Source organism: Schistocerca piceifrons, chromosome 5 (assembly GCF_021461385.2).
Source record: "Schistocerca piceifrons isolate TAMUIC-IGC-003096 chromosome 5, iqSchPice1.1, whole genome shotgun sequence".
In the NCBI taxonomy this organism is placed as follows: Eukaryota; Metazoa; Arthropoda; class Insecta; order Orthoptera; family Acrididae; genus Schistocerca; species Schistocerca piceifrons.
Window position 1 is genome coordinate 114,099,111 of NC_060142.1, and position 18,597 is coordinate 114,117,707.

General features: G+C 36.4%; 1 protein-coding gene across 4 annotated transcripts in view; it reads right to left on the reverse strand.

The window, feature by feature from the left end:
• The window catches only part of LOC124798220 (centrosomin-like), a 424,745-nt gene that overhangs the window by 25,307 nt on the left and 380,841 nt on the right, over nucleotides 1-18,597 (reverse strand). For 2 of the 4 annotated variants that reach the window (XM_047261528.1, XM_047261527.1), the window contains exons 10-12: nucleotides 12,030-13,914; nucleotides 9,109-9,314; nucleotides 4,015-4,338 (exon numbers count right to left, since the gene is read on the reverse strand). In XM_047261528.1, the coding sequence (XP_047117484.1) occupies nucleotides 4,015-4,338; nucleotides 9,109-9,314; nucleotides 12,030-13,914 (2,415 nt within the window). The remainder of the gene's footprint in view (nucleotides 1-4,014; nucleotides 4,339-9,108; nucleotides 9,315-12,029; nucleotides 13,915-18,597) is intronic. The other 2 variants (XM_047261530.1, XM_047261529.1) reach the window with 2 other exon arrangements.

Consider the following 18,597-nt stretch of genomic DNA (forward strand, 5'->3'; position numbering starts at 1 on the left):
TAAATTGTTTCGCTTAATGAATATTTCATATTATGTATAAGATTCTGGAATGAATTATGCTTAGTATCCGACATTCCACTGCATTTATAATTCTTCCAAGATGTCCATGGTATATCACTTTGGTATTCTGTATAAAACTTTTAATGTATTTTCAATATGTTTTGCTTTGTGGTTATGATTTTTGGGATCATGGTAAAAGCTTGATTGAATGCTGTTGCAATTTTTTGTGTGTTCTTTGAATCTAATGTTAAAATTTCTTCCTGTTTGACCAATCTAGAACTTTTCGCAGTCATTACACGAAATTCTGTATATTTTTGACAACCCAGGATTATACAAAATTTCATGTAATGACTGTGCAAAATTCTATATCAGCTAGACAGGAAGAAATTTTTAACATTAGATTCAAAGAGCATACAAGAAAATGTGACAGCAGTCAATCAAGCTTTCACCAGCATCTCAAAAACCAAAACCACAAAGCAGAATACATCGAAAATATAATACAGGTTCTACACAGAATACCAAAGGGACTTACCATGGACATCTTGGAAGAATTAGAAATATGTACCCACACAAAACATTATGCAAATGATATCCTTAGTAAACAAATCGATGCCAGACACAAAAATTACCTAGAAAATTTTACTGAGTTTTTGGAATATGATTATCAATAAAAATCACAGTAAACATAAAACCAAAGATAGTCATAGATACAAACAATAGCAAAATTATAATAGCAATGAAACTCTACTAACATCACTGACTAGCAATGATTGCACTGTAAACATAAAGCATCAACAAGAATAAAATGTCACTCCAACTGTCAAAAGTATTTCGCAAAAAATATTACATACAGACTAAGGTTATAGTGACCTAGCAACAATAGACAGTTTGCACACTGATGCAATATGGGCATGTATGTCAACTAGATGTATGCAAATTGACTTTTCTGTACAACTATTTTAAATGTAAGTATACTCACTAAATGTATCATCTACAGGTTTCCACAAGAATGGTGCTATAGCCAAAACAAGCTTGTAGTGAAGGAGCATTACTAATTAAGCCGCTCTGCAGCTTACCTGGAATTAATCACCATATGTTCTAGTACACTCCAGGTAGCGAATAAATTGTTCTGTTCTCAGTCTTCTGACTAGTCCCTCTTTTCATGGGGTAGCCAGAGTACGAAAAGCAGTTGGGATATAACTATACGCATGGAAACGTGCCAGCTACTGCAATCAAGGTTTCTCCCCACATGCACCATCCAACTACAGTAAAAGTTTTCTGGCATAATGGCCACTGCTGGGAGTCCTGATGCACCAAGATGAAGTGTGTCTACTCCCTGGCATGTATGGGGAGCTTCTAACTCTGGCATCAGAAGTGTTGTCAAGTGGCTCTACCAAAAAGGATACCTTATAAACCCACTACATTGGATTGGCTACAGCATGGGCATTTAAGCACAGAAATAAGCCAACATAGTTATTGTGCACAGAGGAACTTTAATGATGCAGGGAGTTGGTGCTACTTAGGGATCTCACTCCCAGTTATCCCCCATCACAGAAAAATTTTGAAAATGGTGGCCAAACCCAAAAGGGGACCAAATATTACTTCAGCCAAAAAGTTGATGTAGAGTACAATGGATAAAGATATTAACAAACAGAACCTACAGACATAGCTGAGTCAACATCACAGGTTGCCACCAAGGGGAGGAAAGTAGAAGCAAGAATACTCAGACACACAGAGGGACTGCAGTACAAGAAAGCAAGTAGGTGCTGCAACAGCTTGTGGCTGCATGCTTGCTGTGCACATCCTCACAAAAAGAGCTGTGAGCCCCCTGAGCAATTCAGTACAGAGGTGTTAAATGTCAAATGTACACACAAACACAGCTGCAGACCAGTCAAATACTGTAAATGAAGGTTCTTTCTTCTTGGTGAAGGGTGAGAAAGAAGTCAGTGGCAGCTCTAAGTGATATCCCTTTCCCTCGTAGCTCTCATTCTACTTCTTTCATTTATAGTACCGTGAAGTAAGCTATCGTTCTTACAGTTAAGCCTTCTTCAATTGTCTTTTGTGTATTTAGATCGGTTGTACTTTGGACTCTGTCCCTTGAAATAAGATACTGAGATAAACACATCATCAAATAAGTTGCAACATCAAAATTAACGGCAAAATGATGGATGAGAAATGTCAGATAGTTATGGTACTAAATTCAGTGACAAATCTGAGAAATTTTATTCTTTATAACAAAACTAGCAACCACAAGAAAAGGCTTCATTGTTTTATAATAAGAAATACAACTGATCTGACCATTGGAGTAATGTTGGCTAATATTTACAGTGTAATTAGTGACAAACATAGCTCACAGGGTTTTGAAATAAAATACACTTTTAGTGTAAGGCATAATATTAATTTCTGACTGATCCATTCTGGGTCAAATCATGACACAAGGCCTTTCAGAGTCCAAATTATGTTGTCTTACAAAAACAATATGGAGAAATGTTAACAAATGGCTCTGAGCACTATGGGACTTAACATATGTGGTCATCAGTCCCCTAGAACTTAGAACTACTTAAACCTAACTAACCTAAGGACATCACACACATCCATGCCTGAGGCAGGATTGGAACCTGCAACCGTAGCAGTCGCGCGGTTCCGGACTGAGCGCCTAGAACTGATAGACCGCCGCGGCCGGCAAAAGTTAACAACTCCCCAAATAATAGAAGCACTGAGCCACTGAAAGGCACACAAAAAAGAAAGAAAATACTTTCTCACTGCTGTAAAGTCTGTATCTTTTCCAAAGCACAGCACAAATTATCTGAAGCTATAGCAACCATTATTTGATGGCAAGCACAGGGTGAATGACTTGATATTGTTGTTGTAAGTCCAGTCCTCACTCACTCACTAGCAAGCTTAAGTCATATTCTCTGTCTTTTTCCCAGTCCCATCCCCCTCATTTTGTGAGCCAGTTTACTGAATGTATCCTTTTCACCTCTCTCTCTCTCTCTCTCTCTCTCTCTCTCTCTCTCTCTCTCTCTGTGTGTGTGTGTGTGTGTGTGTGTGTGTGTGTGTGTGTGAGTGAATGAATTTTTTTTTTACCAGAGATTTATTGTATACCCAAAGAATACACCTGATGACAAGGGCATTGTTTTAAAGTCTGACACACAACAAAGACAGTCTCACACATCATGACAGCACCACACAATAACTTCTGAACAATGATCAAGTATCCCTGTCTTGCTTTTCCTAGCGAAACATTTTAAAGGAGGCTATTCAGGTTTGGATAACTCACAGCCTGATCAACAGACAAAAGAATCCAGTGTGACAGAAATACAAAATCGATCAGAGACAACCTTATCACAGGAATGGTAACACAGACAATAAGATTAGTGAGTACATGCCATATTCTGTACTAATCCATCTTTGAGCTACATTAACCTAAAACTGAGCAATTATTGGAGGACAACAACTGTAGGTTTCAAATGACAGCTCCTTTAATATCACTGCAGACAACTTCTAAATCATAAGTTTCAAACACAAGGAAAAGAAAATAATGCTGATCCTTCATCAACTGAACAGATACGATGAACATAATATTATTATTGTTACTGAAGACATTTTGTTATACCAAATCTGAAAGCATCCAATTTAACAATGATCATCTTAATGAGCATGACATTCACAATCTATATTAAAAACCTGCAAGTGGAAAGTAAGAGTTATCATACACTGTCAGTATGTTCTAGAAGCTATGAGGAATTTCCTAAATAACACAGAGAAACCAGTCTAATTTGGGTATTCTCCAATTGCACTGACCAAAGTGTGCCGCCAAAATGTTGGAACATAAACAACATCAAAAAATGAAGAAAACAGTTATACAGCTATTTATCAACTTGAAATAGTTACTGAAATTCTGTGACTAATGTATGAACAAAGCCACTATGCTGTAAGCAGCAGGGAAAATTCTCCTATAATAAGGAACAAATTTCATGTGGGCACACAAAATTACAACCATGAGCCACTTACCTGTAGAGCTTTGCTGTTTGTTTCCAATATTTTTATCTTGTTCTGGCTTTCTTCTAACTGTAGTCTTGCAGTAATTAGTTCTTTTTCTAACTGATGAACTTTATTTTGTGCTAGATCTAAGTCTTCACTTGTTTCCTTAAGCTTCTGCCATAAACTGTGTGCATTGTCCACCTCCGGAACAGGTAAATTTAAAACAACTGTTTCAAGCTGCTTACGAATTAAGTCATTGTGCACAAGTGATGATTCTAGCTTCTCTCTCTGATTTCGTATCTGTTCTAACAAGCAAACTGAAATAGTAACTGATCTTTCATCAGCCTTGTGGCCCTGAAACAGAAGAAAACATCATTAATTCTTTATTGTATTAATAGTAGACATTGTTACAGGACATTTCTAAACATCATGAGCTGCACTTAAAATGTTCATTAGCCAAACCAGTATCTGAGTATATAACCCATTGCCAATGCCATCTGGTACAGAAGACAACAAACAACTGAATAAATTATAGAGGACACCACTGGTTTCAGCCTCTGGCACTAGACCATTTCAGATAATGCACCATCCGGCTGACAATGACGACACTTAGAACAGCTGTGCTGACACCAATCACAGAACTGAGCAGTTGTTCAGGTTCCTGTCATAGTTCATTGAAGACAAGAGTCTGAACAACAGATGTAGAGGTACTAGAACATGTATAACACCTCCGAAATACAGCACTGATAATGGCTAGTTACTAGCCGAAACCGGATCTGCTAGAATGGAAATGCTGCCTGATTGCTGCTCTTTACCGTTTTCAAAGTTACATCATAGTTGTGGAGTGCATTCCACTTTTCTAATGGAAGGTAATTTGATGATGTTAAGTTTCACAAAAGAGCTTGCAGAATTTACTAACAATTATGTAAAAAATAGCATCCAGTAGCTGAAATTGTGAATAATTTAAAAATCATTTTTTAGTGCACAAAAAAATGCTTTTTAGTTTTTATCCCTTTCACAGCTGCAGCTATTGAAACTGGCATGAGTCAAATTAAATACAAGAAAAATATTTCTAATAAAATTTAGGTAGATAAGAAAATTAATTACTGCTATAGAATTCACAACTTTCAAGTGGTGGATGAAAACTCTTGAGATGAGTTATGTTTTAGTGATAGCACAAGTAAGTACTGTACAGTAGGTGAAAAGAATGAATAGCCAAGTCATCTGGTGTGTCTAGTAAAATTACACCTCTGATGTTTGAAGGAGACAGCACTGACTTTAAATGCAATGAACTCCGTATCTATGATGGGTGGCATGTCACATATATAAAGAAAGATGATGTGTGTTCTACATTTCATTAACTGTTACCTCTTTTGTGATCTCATACAGTTGTATTACAACATATTTAGTGACATGGTAAGTTTGAAGGCATATGTGATCACTAGTATAGCTGGTATCATAGTAACTCTTTGGGCAACGTCTACATAAATATGTGCATATTTCCCAAGGAACAACACAAACAGTTAGCCCTGAGGTTACCAGAAAGTGTTGCCACAAGGAAGGACCTGCTGGATGCATACCACATAAAGAAGTCCAAGTGACCCCTATCAGTGCAATACATTGCACTAGTGTTACAAGATGCTCTACTGGAATGAGTAATATGGTGTTATGCAGAGCTGATGCTAAAGGTAGCAGACTGCTACTATAAAGTAGGACAAAGACCATTAGTTTGATATTTTATAGAACAAGTGGACTGATTTTCATTCATTTTGTGGATTGCGCCAGATTCTTATACCTGTTTTGTCTCTGGGAGTGACAGGACTTCAACACACTATTACTTTCACATTGTGAATAGCATCAATAATGTATTGTATATGTAGTACTGAAAGTTATTTCAGTTAGCTTCAAACAGGACAGCTGCAAAAGCTAGCATTTCTTTCCCGTGTTATTTTTAAATGTGTTTAACTTTAGTACTGGAATGTCACCTCCTGCAAGTACGTAATGGCCAGCCATTCTCCCTCAATGTAATATTACCATTTTGTTAGGTGACACACAAATTTCCAGTGAAATGCTACATTTTTAAGATCGAAAACAAGTAAACAACATAGCTTTACTTAATAAAGACCATGTTTACGAACAATAAACACTGTACTTTAAGGAAAAAAGGCTAGCAAAAAACTAAATATGACTTTTTTAAAATTTGTATTGACAATATTTTTCCCCCTCCCCCCAAAATTATATCCACTGCGTGGTTGCATACAGGTAGCAGGAACATCAGAAGATAAACAGGGGGCGGGGGATTTAAACTGAAAAGAATACCTAATTTTTTACAAAAAAGTTTAAATTTTTCTTTGTGTCTATCAATGTATTTGGAACAACATAATCTGCATCTCTTGTCCACGGTATCTGAGTGGAACTGAATATATTTTCTGATCTAACACATTTAACCTGAGAGCACAGTTTTTTCTTTTCTTTCTTCTCCTGTCTCCATTTGACGAGTATACTTTCTTTTAACTACAAAATTACATTATAATAACAAATAGATGCAATTCTGTTTGAAACAGCAACAAGAAGCCACAAAAGCTCATTCACACCAAGTGGATTGACCTTTGAATCGATCTTGTGAAATTTTGAACAAAAATCTGACAGATATACAAAAGTGAGTGAGTGTCAATGTGTTTAATAGCATTCAGGAGTTTGCGAGTAAGCACATGTAAAGATGTCCATAGCACTGGAGGAAATTTATACTGGTGCACTTAAAAATACCTAGAAGAGCTGGAACACTGTGCAGTAAGAAATGTTTGTTGTAGCCCTATATTGCATGCGTAATCAGATGACAAATGATGCAAAGCCTATAGAAGTCACCTTGCAACCTGGACAGATGGTGTAGTAAGTGCTGTGCCATGTTTACTTACTTATTGTATGCTCACCTACGAGATTTTTTACTGATGTGTTCTATAGTTATGAGACTTAGCATTGCTCTAGGTGTCATTCAGTGTTACTGTGGATCTCTTCATGTGGGAGTAGAATAAAACTTGGTTGGTGTTATTTCTTACACTGTGTCTCTACAACATTACAACAGTGTTAGCACATCTGTGAGAATCAGACCACTGAATAACAGTTTGCCTTAAACATTTACAGTCTCAGCTGTCCCAGGGAATCTGTTGTCTCATGAATTTTAACCATCACATCGTTTTGTGCATGATTGACTGACTAATTCAATGAACTACATGTTAGTGATACTTGTCATTTCCCAATGCACATTAATGCCGTGTTTGCACCTAGACCATGGATTTCTAATGGAAATTAGTTGTACATTGACCCCACTATTCACTACTACACCATTTCTGTACAATCATTCAAATTACTGTTTATAGAAGAAACAAATTTCCCAGTACATTGCAATCCTTATTGTTGCATTGTAACTTACACTGTAATGGTACTTCTTTGGAGTTGTGCCTTTGGTATTATGTAGACACTCACTGCATCAAAAAAGTCCTTAGAAATATAATTTTCAGGGACTTGGCACACTATTTTAGGTCCTGCCACATGATGGAATTCAAACAGAAATATACATCGTAAGGGTCCTTCGCGGTTGCATCCCTCATAAAATCTTTCATGGTCTTCCATCACCCACAACAATCATCTCACCGCTTCGCGCAACATACTCTCACACCTTTTCTTTCTTAGTATTATTGCTCATGCCCATTTTTTAGCTTTGTAGATTCAGTGTGCTTTCATTCTGAGATCTGATGATTCATGGGTAACTCTCACAACAAACACTAAGTTTAAATAATTTTTTATAATTCTCAAATGAAGTGTAAACAGGCATGAGATATTTGCTGCTGAAGTGATTCAGCCTCCAGTCTCTTTGAATGCCAATCTGTGCATCAAAAACAAATGACATACAGATCTTCTACTTCCTACCATTTTCCAATATAATGTCGCAGAAAGCAGATTCAAGAATACCAGTGAACACCCTAATGAACTGGGAAATTGTAAATGATTATCTCATAGAACTTTAAAAATCTATTTATAGGTATGAAAGTGAACTTTGCTCTACATTGCCTCAACCTCAAACAAAACTACTACAACATTAGTGGTCACTGGCTGAAATACACAGTTCCCTAAAAAATACAAATTTGGGATCAATTACATGGTAACTATTTTTCCTGTTCTGATAATGTATGCTGCTACACAATCCCATCAACCTGACCAAAAACTGAAAATGTATGTTTCAGTACATGTATAGCTGGTAGTGGCTGCTGAAAGAAGTGTATCAGCATTTCAAATGTATTAATTAATTGGGACAATTTACATGCATACAGGCCAGAGAATTTAAAGGTGCGACAAGAAATGGTAAGAAAATCAAACAACTTTAAGCAAAAATTTTAATCTTGCTTCAGTCAACTGTAAAAAACTATGAAAATTTTAAATATCATGTAGGCTGCCTGTAAGCCGAAGAGCAAGCAGAAGCTGTGGTGCACACACACGCACGTAACTCACACAAATGACTGCAGTCTCAGGCAACTGAAACTACACTGCCTGAGACTGCACTCATGTGTACGAGTTGTGTTTGCGTGTGTGTGTGCCTATATATATTGTTGACAAAGGACTTAATGGCCGAAAGCTTTATTTGCAACAGTCTTTTTGTTGTGCCTATCTGCGACTCAGCATCTCCACTATATGATGAGTAGCAACTTTTCTTTTCATAATATGGTTACTGATTTATGTATTCCATATCACGTTAACATGCTTGTTGGAAAATAAACATTCTTCAGATGTGTCTGTGCACTGCACTGTCACTGATTTAATGTGAAAGGGTCAGTATAACTTTAAGGATCAGCCTGTAGGAGCTCCTTGTAACATAGTAGGACAGAGAAAGAGAGGGGACTCGTGTGCTTGCTATTCAATTTACAGACATACTTTATCAATTATGTGAAAAAAAAATTCTTCAACAAAAGTGAGAAATCAATTATCTGAAGCAATATTTTCGGGTTTAACATACAAGTTCTTATATTCTAACTTTCTTTCATTTCATAAAGTAGCATGCACAGCACATCTATATATATCTGTTATTTTTTAATTAACTGAAGTAACTGATAAATGAAGTAACATACTTACCTCAAAATTTGTTGATTTTTTACATTCATGACACTGTGATGACTGGAAAGAGGTAACACTATGATCTTTTGCATCACCTAGTTGCCCCTTCAGTTGGTGGAGTATTTCTAACTCATTTTTCAGGGCATCATTCATTAGCTCTAATGCACAAAGCCTATTTTGCAGTCGTTTCAGTTCACCAGATTCATACCGAATTCTTCGATTAACTGTGGAATCAATTTGAGGCATAAATTTACTTCTCACTCTAAGACTACAAGTAAACATGAGTTGAACTTGAACAATTGCTACACATAATTATTGTACCAATAGTAGCAACAACAGAGTGCATAAATGTCAACATCCACAAATAACTCAGTCGTGCATAATGCAACTGACACAAAACACTCTGCTGTAAAATATCTCTCTATCTAATCTGTGAGGATGGTGAGGCAGAATAGTATGGGTAATGTAATGGTATACAGTTGAGCACACACAAAATGACTACGCAGCACAAAGATAAAAGGGAAAAAATAGAAGGCTTGAAAAGATGTTAAAAATATTTTGGAATGTAGAAATGAGAATGTTATTATTACACACTATTGGTATCAAAGATCACCACACCACACTGGTAACTATCATTCCAATGAGGGAAAGTTTGAAAATCCTGCTCCAAGGAGGTGTTCTTCATAATCAGGCTAAACCTGGAGTTGTCGAACAACTAAACCATTAAATGATGGCTTCTCCTCACATGGCAAAACAACAATGTAAAAGTCTGCTTCCATGATGTCCAAAGAACTACTGCTGTATTAGAACAGAATGGGCATGTGACCACAGGTCATATCTTCTGCAATGGTACGAAGTATTGCTTTCCAGATGTGTCTGGCTTCTATTTGTGTACTACAATAATGGTAGTAAACACATTTGGTGATATTGTGGTGAATGTAATACATCAGCAAGTGCTTTGCATTATCTTCCAGATGAATGACAAGTATAAGGCAGTATTGGGTTTTACTGGCAATAATGACTGATCAAATTGTCATGCTTTTGATTGTAACCAGAACCTCAAGAAAGTTGGTGGCACCCAATGCATCTTTCTTTCACAATGCATTAACAATACTAATTTCTAACAAGACAAAATCTAATCATAACCAGAATTTAATTTTATATCATATTTTCCAGCACAACAGATGTATTTCTTATGGTCTGTTAGAAAAACAGAACATATCCACAACAGAATATTTATGGAATGTAATCATTTGGTAGGTCACTCATTACAGTTTTCCACAAAATCAACAATTTCTTTTGTTGTAAGAACTCAATTGTACCCTCAAGCAAAATGAATTATCAGGAACATATGCTCAAACAATGGTAAAATTTCTGAAACCTGAAACACTGACATTTACAATACAGTGGTTCATATATGCAATTTTACTTTATCATTGTTTATTCAAATACTGACACAGACATTCAAGTGATTTATTTGTTGACCAACACCACTTTAAGAGTAGTAGCTCATCGCTGTCACTGATGCCTATGATTTTGTTTTTCAGTATCCTCACAGTTATGTTTTTGTATGAGAAATTAAATCACGAGAGTCGTCTTATGCAACCTCCATGCTATCTAGATGCAGCTCCTTTCAATTAATCATTATTTGAATTTCAATATATCTATATCTTTAACTTATTTGTCAGTATTGCAACACCAGTTGTAGTGTGACTGGTAGACCACTATCACAAATACCAATAAATCATAGAATTTATTTTATTTTACCTGAATAGATACCCAGATTGACTTGACAGCCATCATAAGATCTGTAGTAGGAAAATAAAGCGTTTTCGGAAAACTTGAATAGGAAACTATTGCATACAAATGGAAAACAAGTAAGCTTATTACCTTATAAAGTAGCAACACAGAGAAAGCATGCTCATCAACTGAATTCATCAACATGAGTGTTAAATAAATAATGGGTAAAAGTTAAAAATCTTTGTTCTAGTGGCACTGGATTCTGATGTGGAGGGAAAAATTAAAACTCGTTTCCTGGAAGTCTTTTGTGTAATCTTTAATGACTCAGTTTCCAGGGATTTTAGCCTTGTTCAAGCCTACTTTAACAGAAAAGGTAAATACTGTACGCATCATTTCACTGGAGGAAGGTTGGTGTTAAGTGGTTGAAATATGAAATATGTAACTGTTCCTGCATCAGTTAAAGTTGCAGTCTCAATAAAAATTGGAATAACATGTACAATCAAATTGTGTTAGCTCATAATCAGATAACGAGTCACTCAATGGACTTTGCCACCCCTGTATAGTACACAGTTTGTGACAAAGTTAAATGAGTTTCTTCATGGACTTTCCTTTAATGCTTAATTGATTTAGTGAAGAGAGGGTTACAAGTGAAATGGTGTTACACAGTTAACAAGGGGTGTAGTTTAATACTCACTGGCTTTCAAAACTGTGGGCTAAGTCCATTTAATTTAAATGAAATTCTGTAAAGACTAATAAACTTTCATTTTCAATGAGGTACTATCATATCGAATTATTTATCATCTGGCAATCACTGTCTCAAACAAGAAATCTTTAACACAACTTTCTTATAACATGTTAAGTTTTGATTTATATGGTTTTAGTGACGTTAACTGATATTTCCCCTCGACAATTACTCTAATTTTCTTTTGTATCCTATTTGTTTTATCAAGTTCCCTTGTGGAATGAGCGATTTAACAAACAGCATCATCATTACTCAAAGTTTTGTTTATGGATTGGATGTGTGTGTCAGATATAGACTTAATAAATAGAAACCAAATAAAATAAATATAATTCCTACAGTCTGCCTGATTTTCTAGTCCAATTACTAAATCAGTTTCCCAATATGTAGGTCAGCAAAACAAAAGTATAACATAGTAACTTAAACCCTAACATAATTAGAAAACAATAGCATGTATTACCTGGCATCCTTACATCTTCTTGTGCAGTATCTTCTGAAGCCTCTGACGAATTATCAGACTCCTGAATTCGTGAATTTCTTGCTCTCAGTGTATTAGAACCATTGACGCAAAGGGCTTTGCTATGTTCATCTTGAAGCCCAATTCTCTCCATAGATACATTTCTGTCTGGTTCAGACCATGCTTCAGAATCTGACAGATACTGGTTTTTATTTTCTGAAACAACTTTTATGCAAGAACCACACTCTTTCTGAATCGTGTTCTCTCTTTGAAAATCAGAATATGTCAAGCTTTTATCTAATAACATCTTACCTTTATTTGCTGTATCCTCACAAGCTAGTGAAAATGATATAAGGGGTGGTGATTTTGCAGTCTGACACTGACTATTACTGATGTGCTGAAATACCTGTTCTCCACCAGGCAGTTTAGCACCATCTGACAGAGACTGTGCATTTTCACCATTTGCTCCTAAACTTCCCGGCTGGGGATAAACTGTAGTATGGCAGCTGTTGTAAAATGTCATTGATGAAAGAGATGCCTCATTAGCATTTTCCGCACTTTTGGACACTGGTGGAGTAAATGTGATAAGGTCAGTTGTTGTAGTAAGTTCTTTTGTGCAGTTTTGTTGCAATTCGTTGTCAGCAGCTCCAGTTATGGGTTTATTGTATGGTGATATAGAGGAGCACTTCAAATCAAATTCATTAGGTATATCAGTAGCAATATTGCAAACATCATTAGTAGTATCATCTTGACTAACTTTTTCCTTCAAAAATTCTGACAGACTACTGAGAGACATTATGTCAGATAGTGTAGTTGTCTGCATAAAATTTGCACTGTCATTCCCTGAATGAAACGAAGCAAAAGATAAAGACAGTCGCCTTGATAATTCAATGCTGTTTTCCACAGCTTGTTTTAGTACACGGTGTCGTTGAATGCTGAGACCACGCAGAAGTTCTCGATTTTGTAACAGTGAACTTAGAAACAGTGCAAGTTCTTCTAAGCGACGTGTCAGTATTGTAATTCCTTCCCTTGCATCCCTACATCTCTTCTCTGCAACTTCCAGTTCTTCTTTGAGCCTCAAACACTCTGCACGCAAATTCTGCACAATTCTGCTCTCAGTATCTCTTTCAGGAGTGTTCCGGATTCGTTCTTGCAACTCTTCCACTTTCTGTGATAAATACTTATTTTCTTCCATTGTTGCCAACAAGTTAGACTGTAAGTTTGGATTTACATCAACACAAGCAGATGACAACACATGTAAATGTCTGGATTTGTCCTTCGTAACATCAGAGATGTTGTTACCTTCAGTCTGCGTAAAATTAATTAACTGAAGTTCTTTAAAGACCAGAGCTGTAGGAATACCGGCCTTTGTAAGAAACTCTACGACTTTTTCTTGCAGTGCCTTTAACTGTAACTCCTTAGTAGTTAGCTGTTGATTTACAGTCTTAATTTGCAAATCTTTTCTTTCACACATTATATTTAAACGATCTTGAAGTTTTTCGATCTCTCTATTTTTATCCCACAATTCCTTGTTTACCAATTCCTGGAGATTTGTTGTACGTTTGCGAAGTTCTGCGTTTAACCTTTCAATTTCTCGATTTTTCTCCTGTACTTCGCACAACAACATATTCTGCATTTTAGATTCAATGCTTTTAACTAAATCTGAAACCTCATTATCAATTCCTCTGTTGGCTTGTTGGATTGTTCCTCCTGCTCCCTTCACCTGCTGGCTTTGGAGCACCTTCAGACAATTGTGTAATTCACATATCTCTTCTTCTAACTTCATTGTGTGAGCATCCTTAATTTTCATTTCTTGTGTAACTGCAGCAAGCTTGGTCTCGAAGGACTCTATGATGTCTTGTTTCTCCTTTATGGCCTTCAATAAGAACTAAAAGAGAATAAAAATAATGTGTATTGTATTTAAGTCACGTAGGAAATATCACAAAACATATATAGTATTTATAAACAATACATGTATCAGCAAACAGTAATATTTATGGAGATTCTAAAAACAGACAGTGGAAAACACAGCACTAATAGTAATATCTGGAAAATGTCATTTGACTTCGGAAAAGTATTAAAATGTAAAGCTGTCATCAATCTTAAGGTTGGTCTAAACACCAACACCAACACATCCTACTAGAGGTTGTATGCCGTTGCATTGCTCCAGTATCTGAACTGAGAAACCAGCCAGTTATAGAGTGACGTACAGTTTAATTTGGACTCTGAACAACAGTGCACATTAACAAATGATTGTCATAGGTAAAAGAACCTATAAGAGTCAGGACAAATGAACCCCAGACATTTAAATCTGCAGTCTGGCACTTTCCCAATGAGCATCACATCAGTCAAAGACTGTGGTTTCAAAACCCATTATTTATGATATAATGAGAAGTGTTAATGATTTATTTCAAATTTAAAAGGTGCAGAAAGGAAGAAAATAAGCACCTCCCACCCTTCATGCATACACAAGGAGAGAAATAATTAATGAAATAGAACCCTCATTTCTCCCGTGTGCCACATCCATTATATTTTGTGCTTCCTGTTGAGCATTGAGACTCTTAGTGAATGGTGAACTTTGGCTTTGGCTTCTGAGATGGAGCTGTAGGTAGCTATTGCGATGGACAAGGAACTGCTTCAACACCAATTCCAGCATGAGCACCCTAAAAACAGTTCAACAAAACAAAATACAACCATCAACAATGACAGCTGCTGGACTTCTGCACATAAAATGGTTTGACTGCTATAGTTGCATGTACTGTATAATAAATACTAGTTTCTTCTACTATGGAGCTGAAGGAACTTTCTCATGTGCTGTTCAAAGGAAATAGCCCAACATTTGCCTGAAGTCATTTAAGGAACCAATAAAAAATAAATTTAAGTTGCTGAATTGGGATTTGCACCCTGTTCCCTCTAAATCACAATCTTTAATCACAAAAACAGCAACACACTGCATGATGGCAAATTTTCTATTTGATGAAGAGAACTTTCAACTTGTTTTGCTTTCCTCCTTCAAGAACATTGCATAACATACTCCAAAAATTACAATATTATTAACAGTCTGTTTTTTCTATTAACCTCTTCTAAATGATTCCATTTGTATGTAACTTGGAAACTATTATGGCACTCTACCAGTGATATGACATCTTCAACTATTCAACCTTACTATTACACTGGAATCCAACATTTTAATCATTCACATAAGATATTCTACCACTGTTATATTCCTTGCTCCATACGTCTACACAATGTGCCAAGACCTCAATTTTATGAAGAGAATTTATCGCCTTGCTATAACAACTCGGATCTCAAATTGACAGGGACTCTTAAAGAGGGGCTCAAGGAGCAAACAGAGAATGAGTCTGTGTCTTAGATTGTTGCAGAGCTATAATTTAAAGGAGACATACTTTTTGAAAATTATGTGAAAGTCTTTGATAACCTATATTACATTTTAAGGACTAACAAATGCAAAAATTTTCAGTCTACTTAAAGAAAGAAAAACCTACTCAGATATTTTTTTAAATTTACCTAACACTTTGGAGACCAAGCCTGAGCATAGCTTGGGCTGCAACTTTGTGTTAAAAAGACCACACCCAAGCATAGATCAGGTTGTTATTTCGTAGATGTGCGAGCCACTTATTGCTCGGAAACTAGACTCATTTCGTATGAAAACGATGTACAGACGGCTCACAACCTGCCCCTTAACTGGTGCTTCCTTCTGTTGTTGATTTCTATAATTATTTTGAAAGAAACATTAGAGACTGTAACAGCAGCTGCTGTGAATGGCTGAGCCAATAGGATTGCATTGATGTATTTTCTAACAGATACTTGTTGGGTTTCGGAGTTTGCTGTTTCCGCAACAAATACATCATGTTGCCTGTGTGACTACGAAATTTTGGAACTTCGAGTGGAAGGAACTGCTCAATAACTCACCTCACCTTTTTTTTTCTTTTTCTTTTCTTTTTTTGGAGGGGGGGGAGATATAAACACTTTCTGTTCTAATCTAACAAAGAACTAAAGCAATATGAAAATAAATCTTGATGCTTGGCCCTTTTTAGCACATATTACCCTTTAAGGTACATCGATTACATGCAAGCCAGTAAGGCTTTAAATAACGGCATAAATGGTCTGTGTCCTAGGCCCAATATTCTTCCATGTGGCCCGTCTCCAAAGTGTTAAAGCCATCTTTACAGATATTAATGCTGCTTAATGGGCTTGACATAAGTCTGTAGCATTTTTGATGCCTTGAAGCCACTACCCAACACTGGACATCTCACAACGAAAGTGCCTTTGTGTCGCCATGCTGTTACCTCTGACATCACTGATGTTTAGGCACAATATGAAACAAAAACAAATTTTTCAAAATTACCCTACAGTGAGAACTCAGCAAGTGTTTATGAGCCACATCACTTTAGCTGCCACAAACAACATTACACGTGTTCCGAGGAATAATGGGTACCTCACAAAGGATGCCCGAAATGTTCACAAAGCTAACACCCAGTGAAGTGACATACCACAATGACCCTTCTGCCATACATCATCAGAGTGAGTGAGTGTATCAGTAATATGCGAGACAAGCGTAGCACATATATATAACACGAACCAATGAACATATAATGATATCTGGAAAGGACATGAGAAACCCATCATATATAATAGGCTCGGTCTGAATGAAATATTACTGATAGGGTGGAACACGTGTTGCCCCCTACAAGTTTATAAAAGCTACTATTCTCTCCTTTGTAATGCATACCAGAACCCGAACACCACAATGGAATTATCAAGAGAAGTAAAGAGTTGTAATATAATTCAATTTACACAACGTTGGTGGTGCATTTTAAGTGTGGTATTACAGTATCAGTGCCACCCTCAATATGCAATAATTGTAAATCCTACTGTCTTACCATTTGTCAACACATCCCTGGAGCTGCATCTGAAAAGGAAAATGACTGTCCAGGTGTCGTAAGTAATGAATAATGTTAAAGTCTGCTTGTCTGCAAGGCATTATCAGTATTTCTCTAGCCAGTTCATTAATCTGGGATATTTTTATTTTACTACTTCACCAACCACTAATAATGTACAAAACATGGATTTTGATAACTGCACTTATGCAAATGTACAATAATAAGATTTTACATTAAAAATTATGTTAGATTTAGGCTATCAAACTACTACAAAATTCTTCTCTCCCATAACTGCTGATCAATAGGTCCTGAAGATACTTCAAAGTATACTCTATTATTTGTATGGTAAGATATGTCTCTCACTGTCAGGGGTAGTTTACTAAACAGCTCCATGCCAGTACATTTAAATCTATTTTGACATGCACTTGATCTAGTGTTTTTTCTGGTCTTTGTTTAATAACGGTGAACAGCACTTCTGCAAGTTAATGTCTCTGAGACTGCTTTCCAGTGAAGCAGACATGCTTTAATATGAAGGAAAGATATTGTTATTATTTATTGGTTATTTAATCTGTGGTTAGCAAAAATCTCTGCTCTCTGTTTGAAATGCTTGTAATTGTTCTTGGTGCCTTTTCCATTTTCTGCCATGTGAACACTGTTTTCACACCAGCACATATGATCCACTTGATATTTCCATATGCTAAGTGAGAGTGAAAGAAGGCATAGTTTGAAGACATAAGCTGTTTCTTATTGACACAGGGTTTTAATTTCCTTGCTTACTAAAGCATTTGCAATAGTAGTGCGCAACTGCTCTGGTGCAGATCCCACTTCATTTGAGAGATGGAATACGTTCCTATACTCTGACAGTGGGTCAGATTCATTTACTTTTGCACCCACTTTGTGGGGAAAAAGTATATAGTTTCAGTTTTGCTTTCATTTAATTTTATAGTCTGTTTTTGTGTAGTCACTAAGTAGACGTATCAATCATGTTCAGTGTTTTCCTTTTCACCTTGTCTATACTGGGGTTAGTCATTACAAGGGTTGTATAATTGGTGTATATTACCAATTTGCAGAGCGATGAACTATGTAGATCATTCATACACATTAGAAAAAGAAAAGGGCGCAGTATAGAATCTCGCAGGACTCTTGTAGTAACTGAAAAAGAATTCAATCTACAGTTCCCTACCATGACAGGTGAAGACACCAGGGCTGAAGCCAATGAGTGTAGAAGAAATTAGTTGACTTTCTCAAAGTGGCGGCATAGTTGCTCTTTCATGCTGTGCTCTCCAATCTCAGATATTATGCGAATGAGGGATATAGACCTATAACTGTCAAGACTGTTTTTATCTCGCTTCTTATAAATTGGGACTAAAGTTGTGGATTTCAACACATCACAGAATTTTTTGGCCTAAAACACACAGATGATAACAATATTATGAAAAGGATAGATTGCCACTCACCATAAAGCTGACGCAATGAGTTTCACACCTTACGCTTACATGACCGCTATCTCTGGCCAGAGTCTGGCTGGAGTGTGTAGCGAGAGTGGTTGTGTGCGCATGAGGTGTGTTTGCTTGTGTGAATGTGAGTGTGTTTTCCTTTGAAGAAAGCTTTGGCCAAAAGCTCAATGTGTAACAGTCGTTTTGTTCTGTCTGTCTGCAACTCATCAT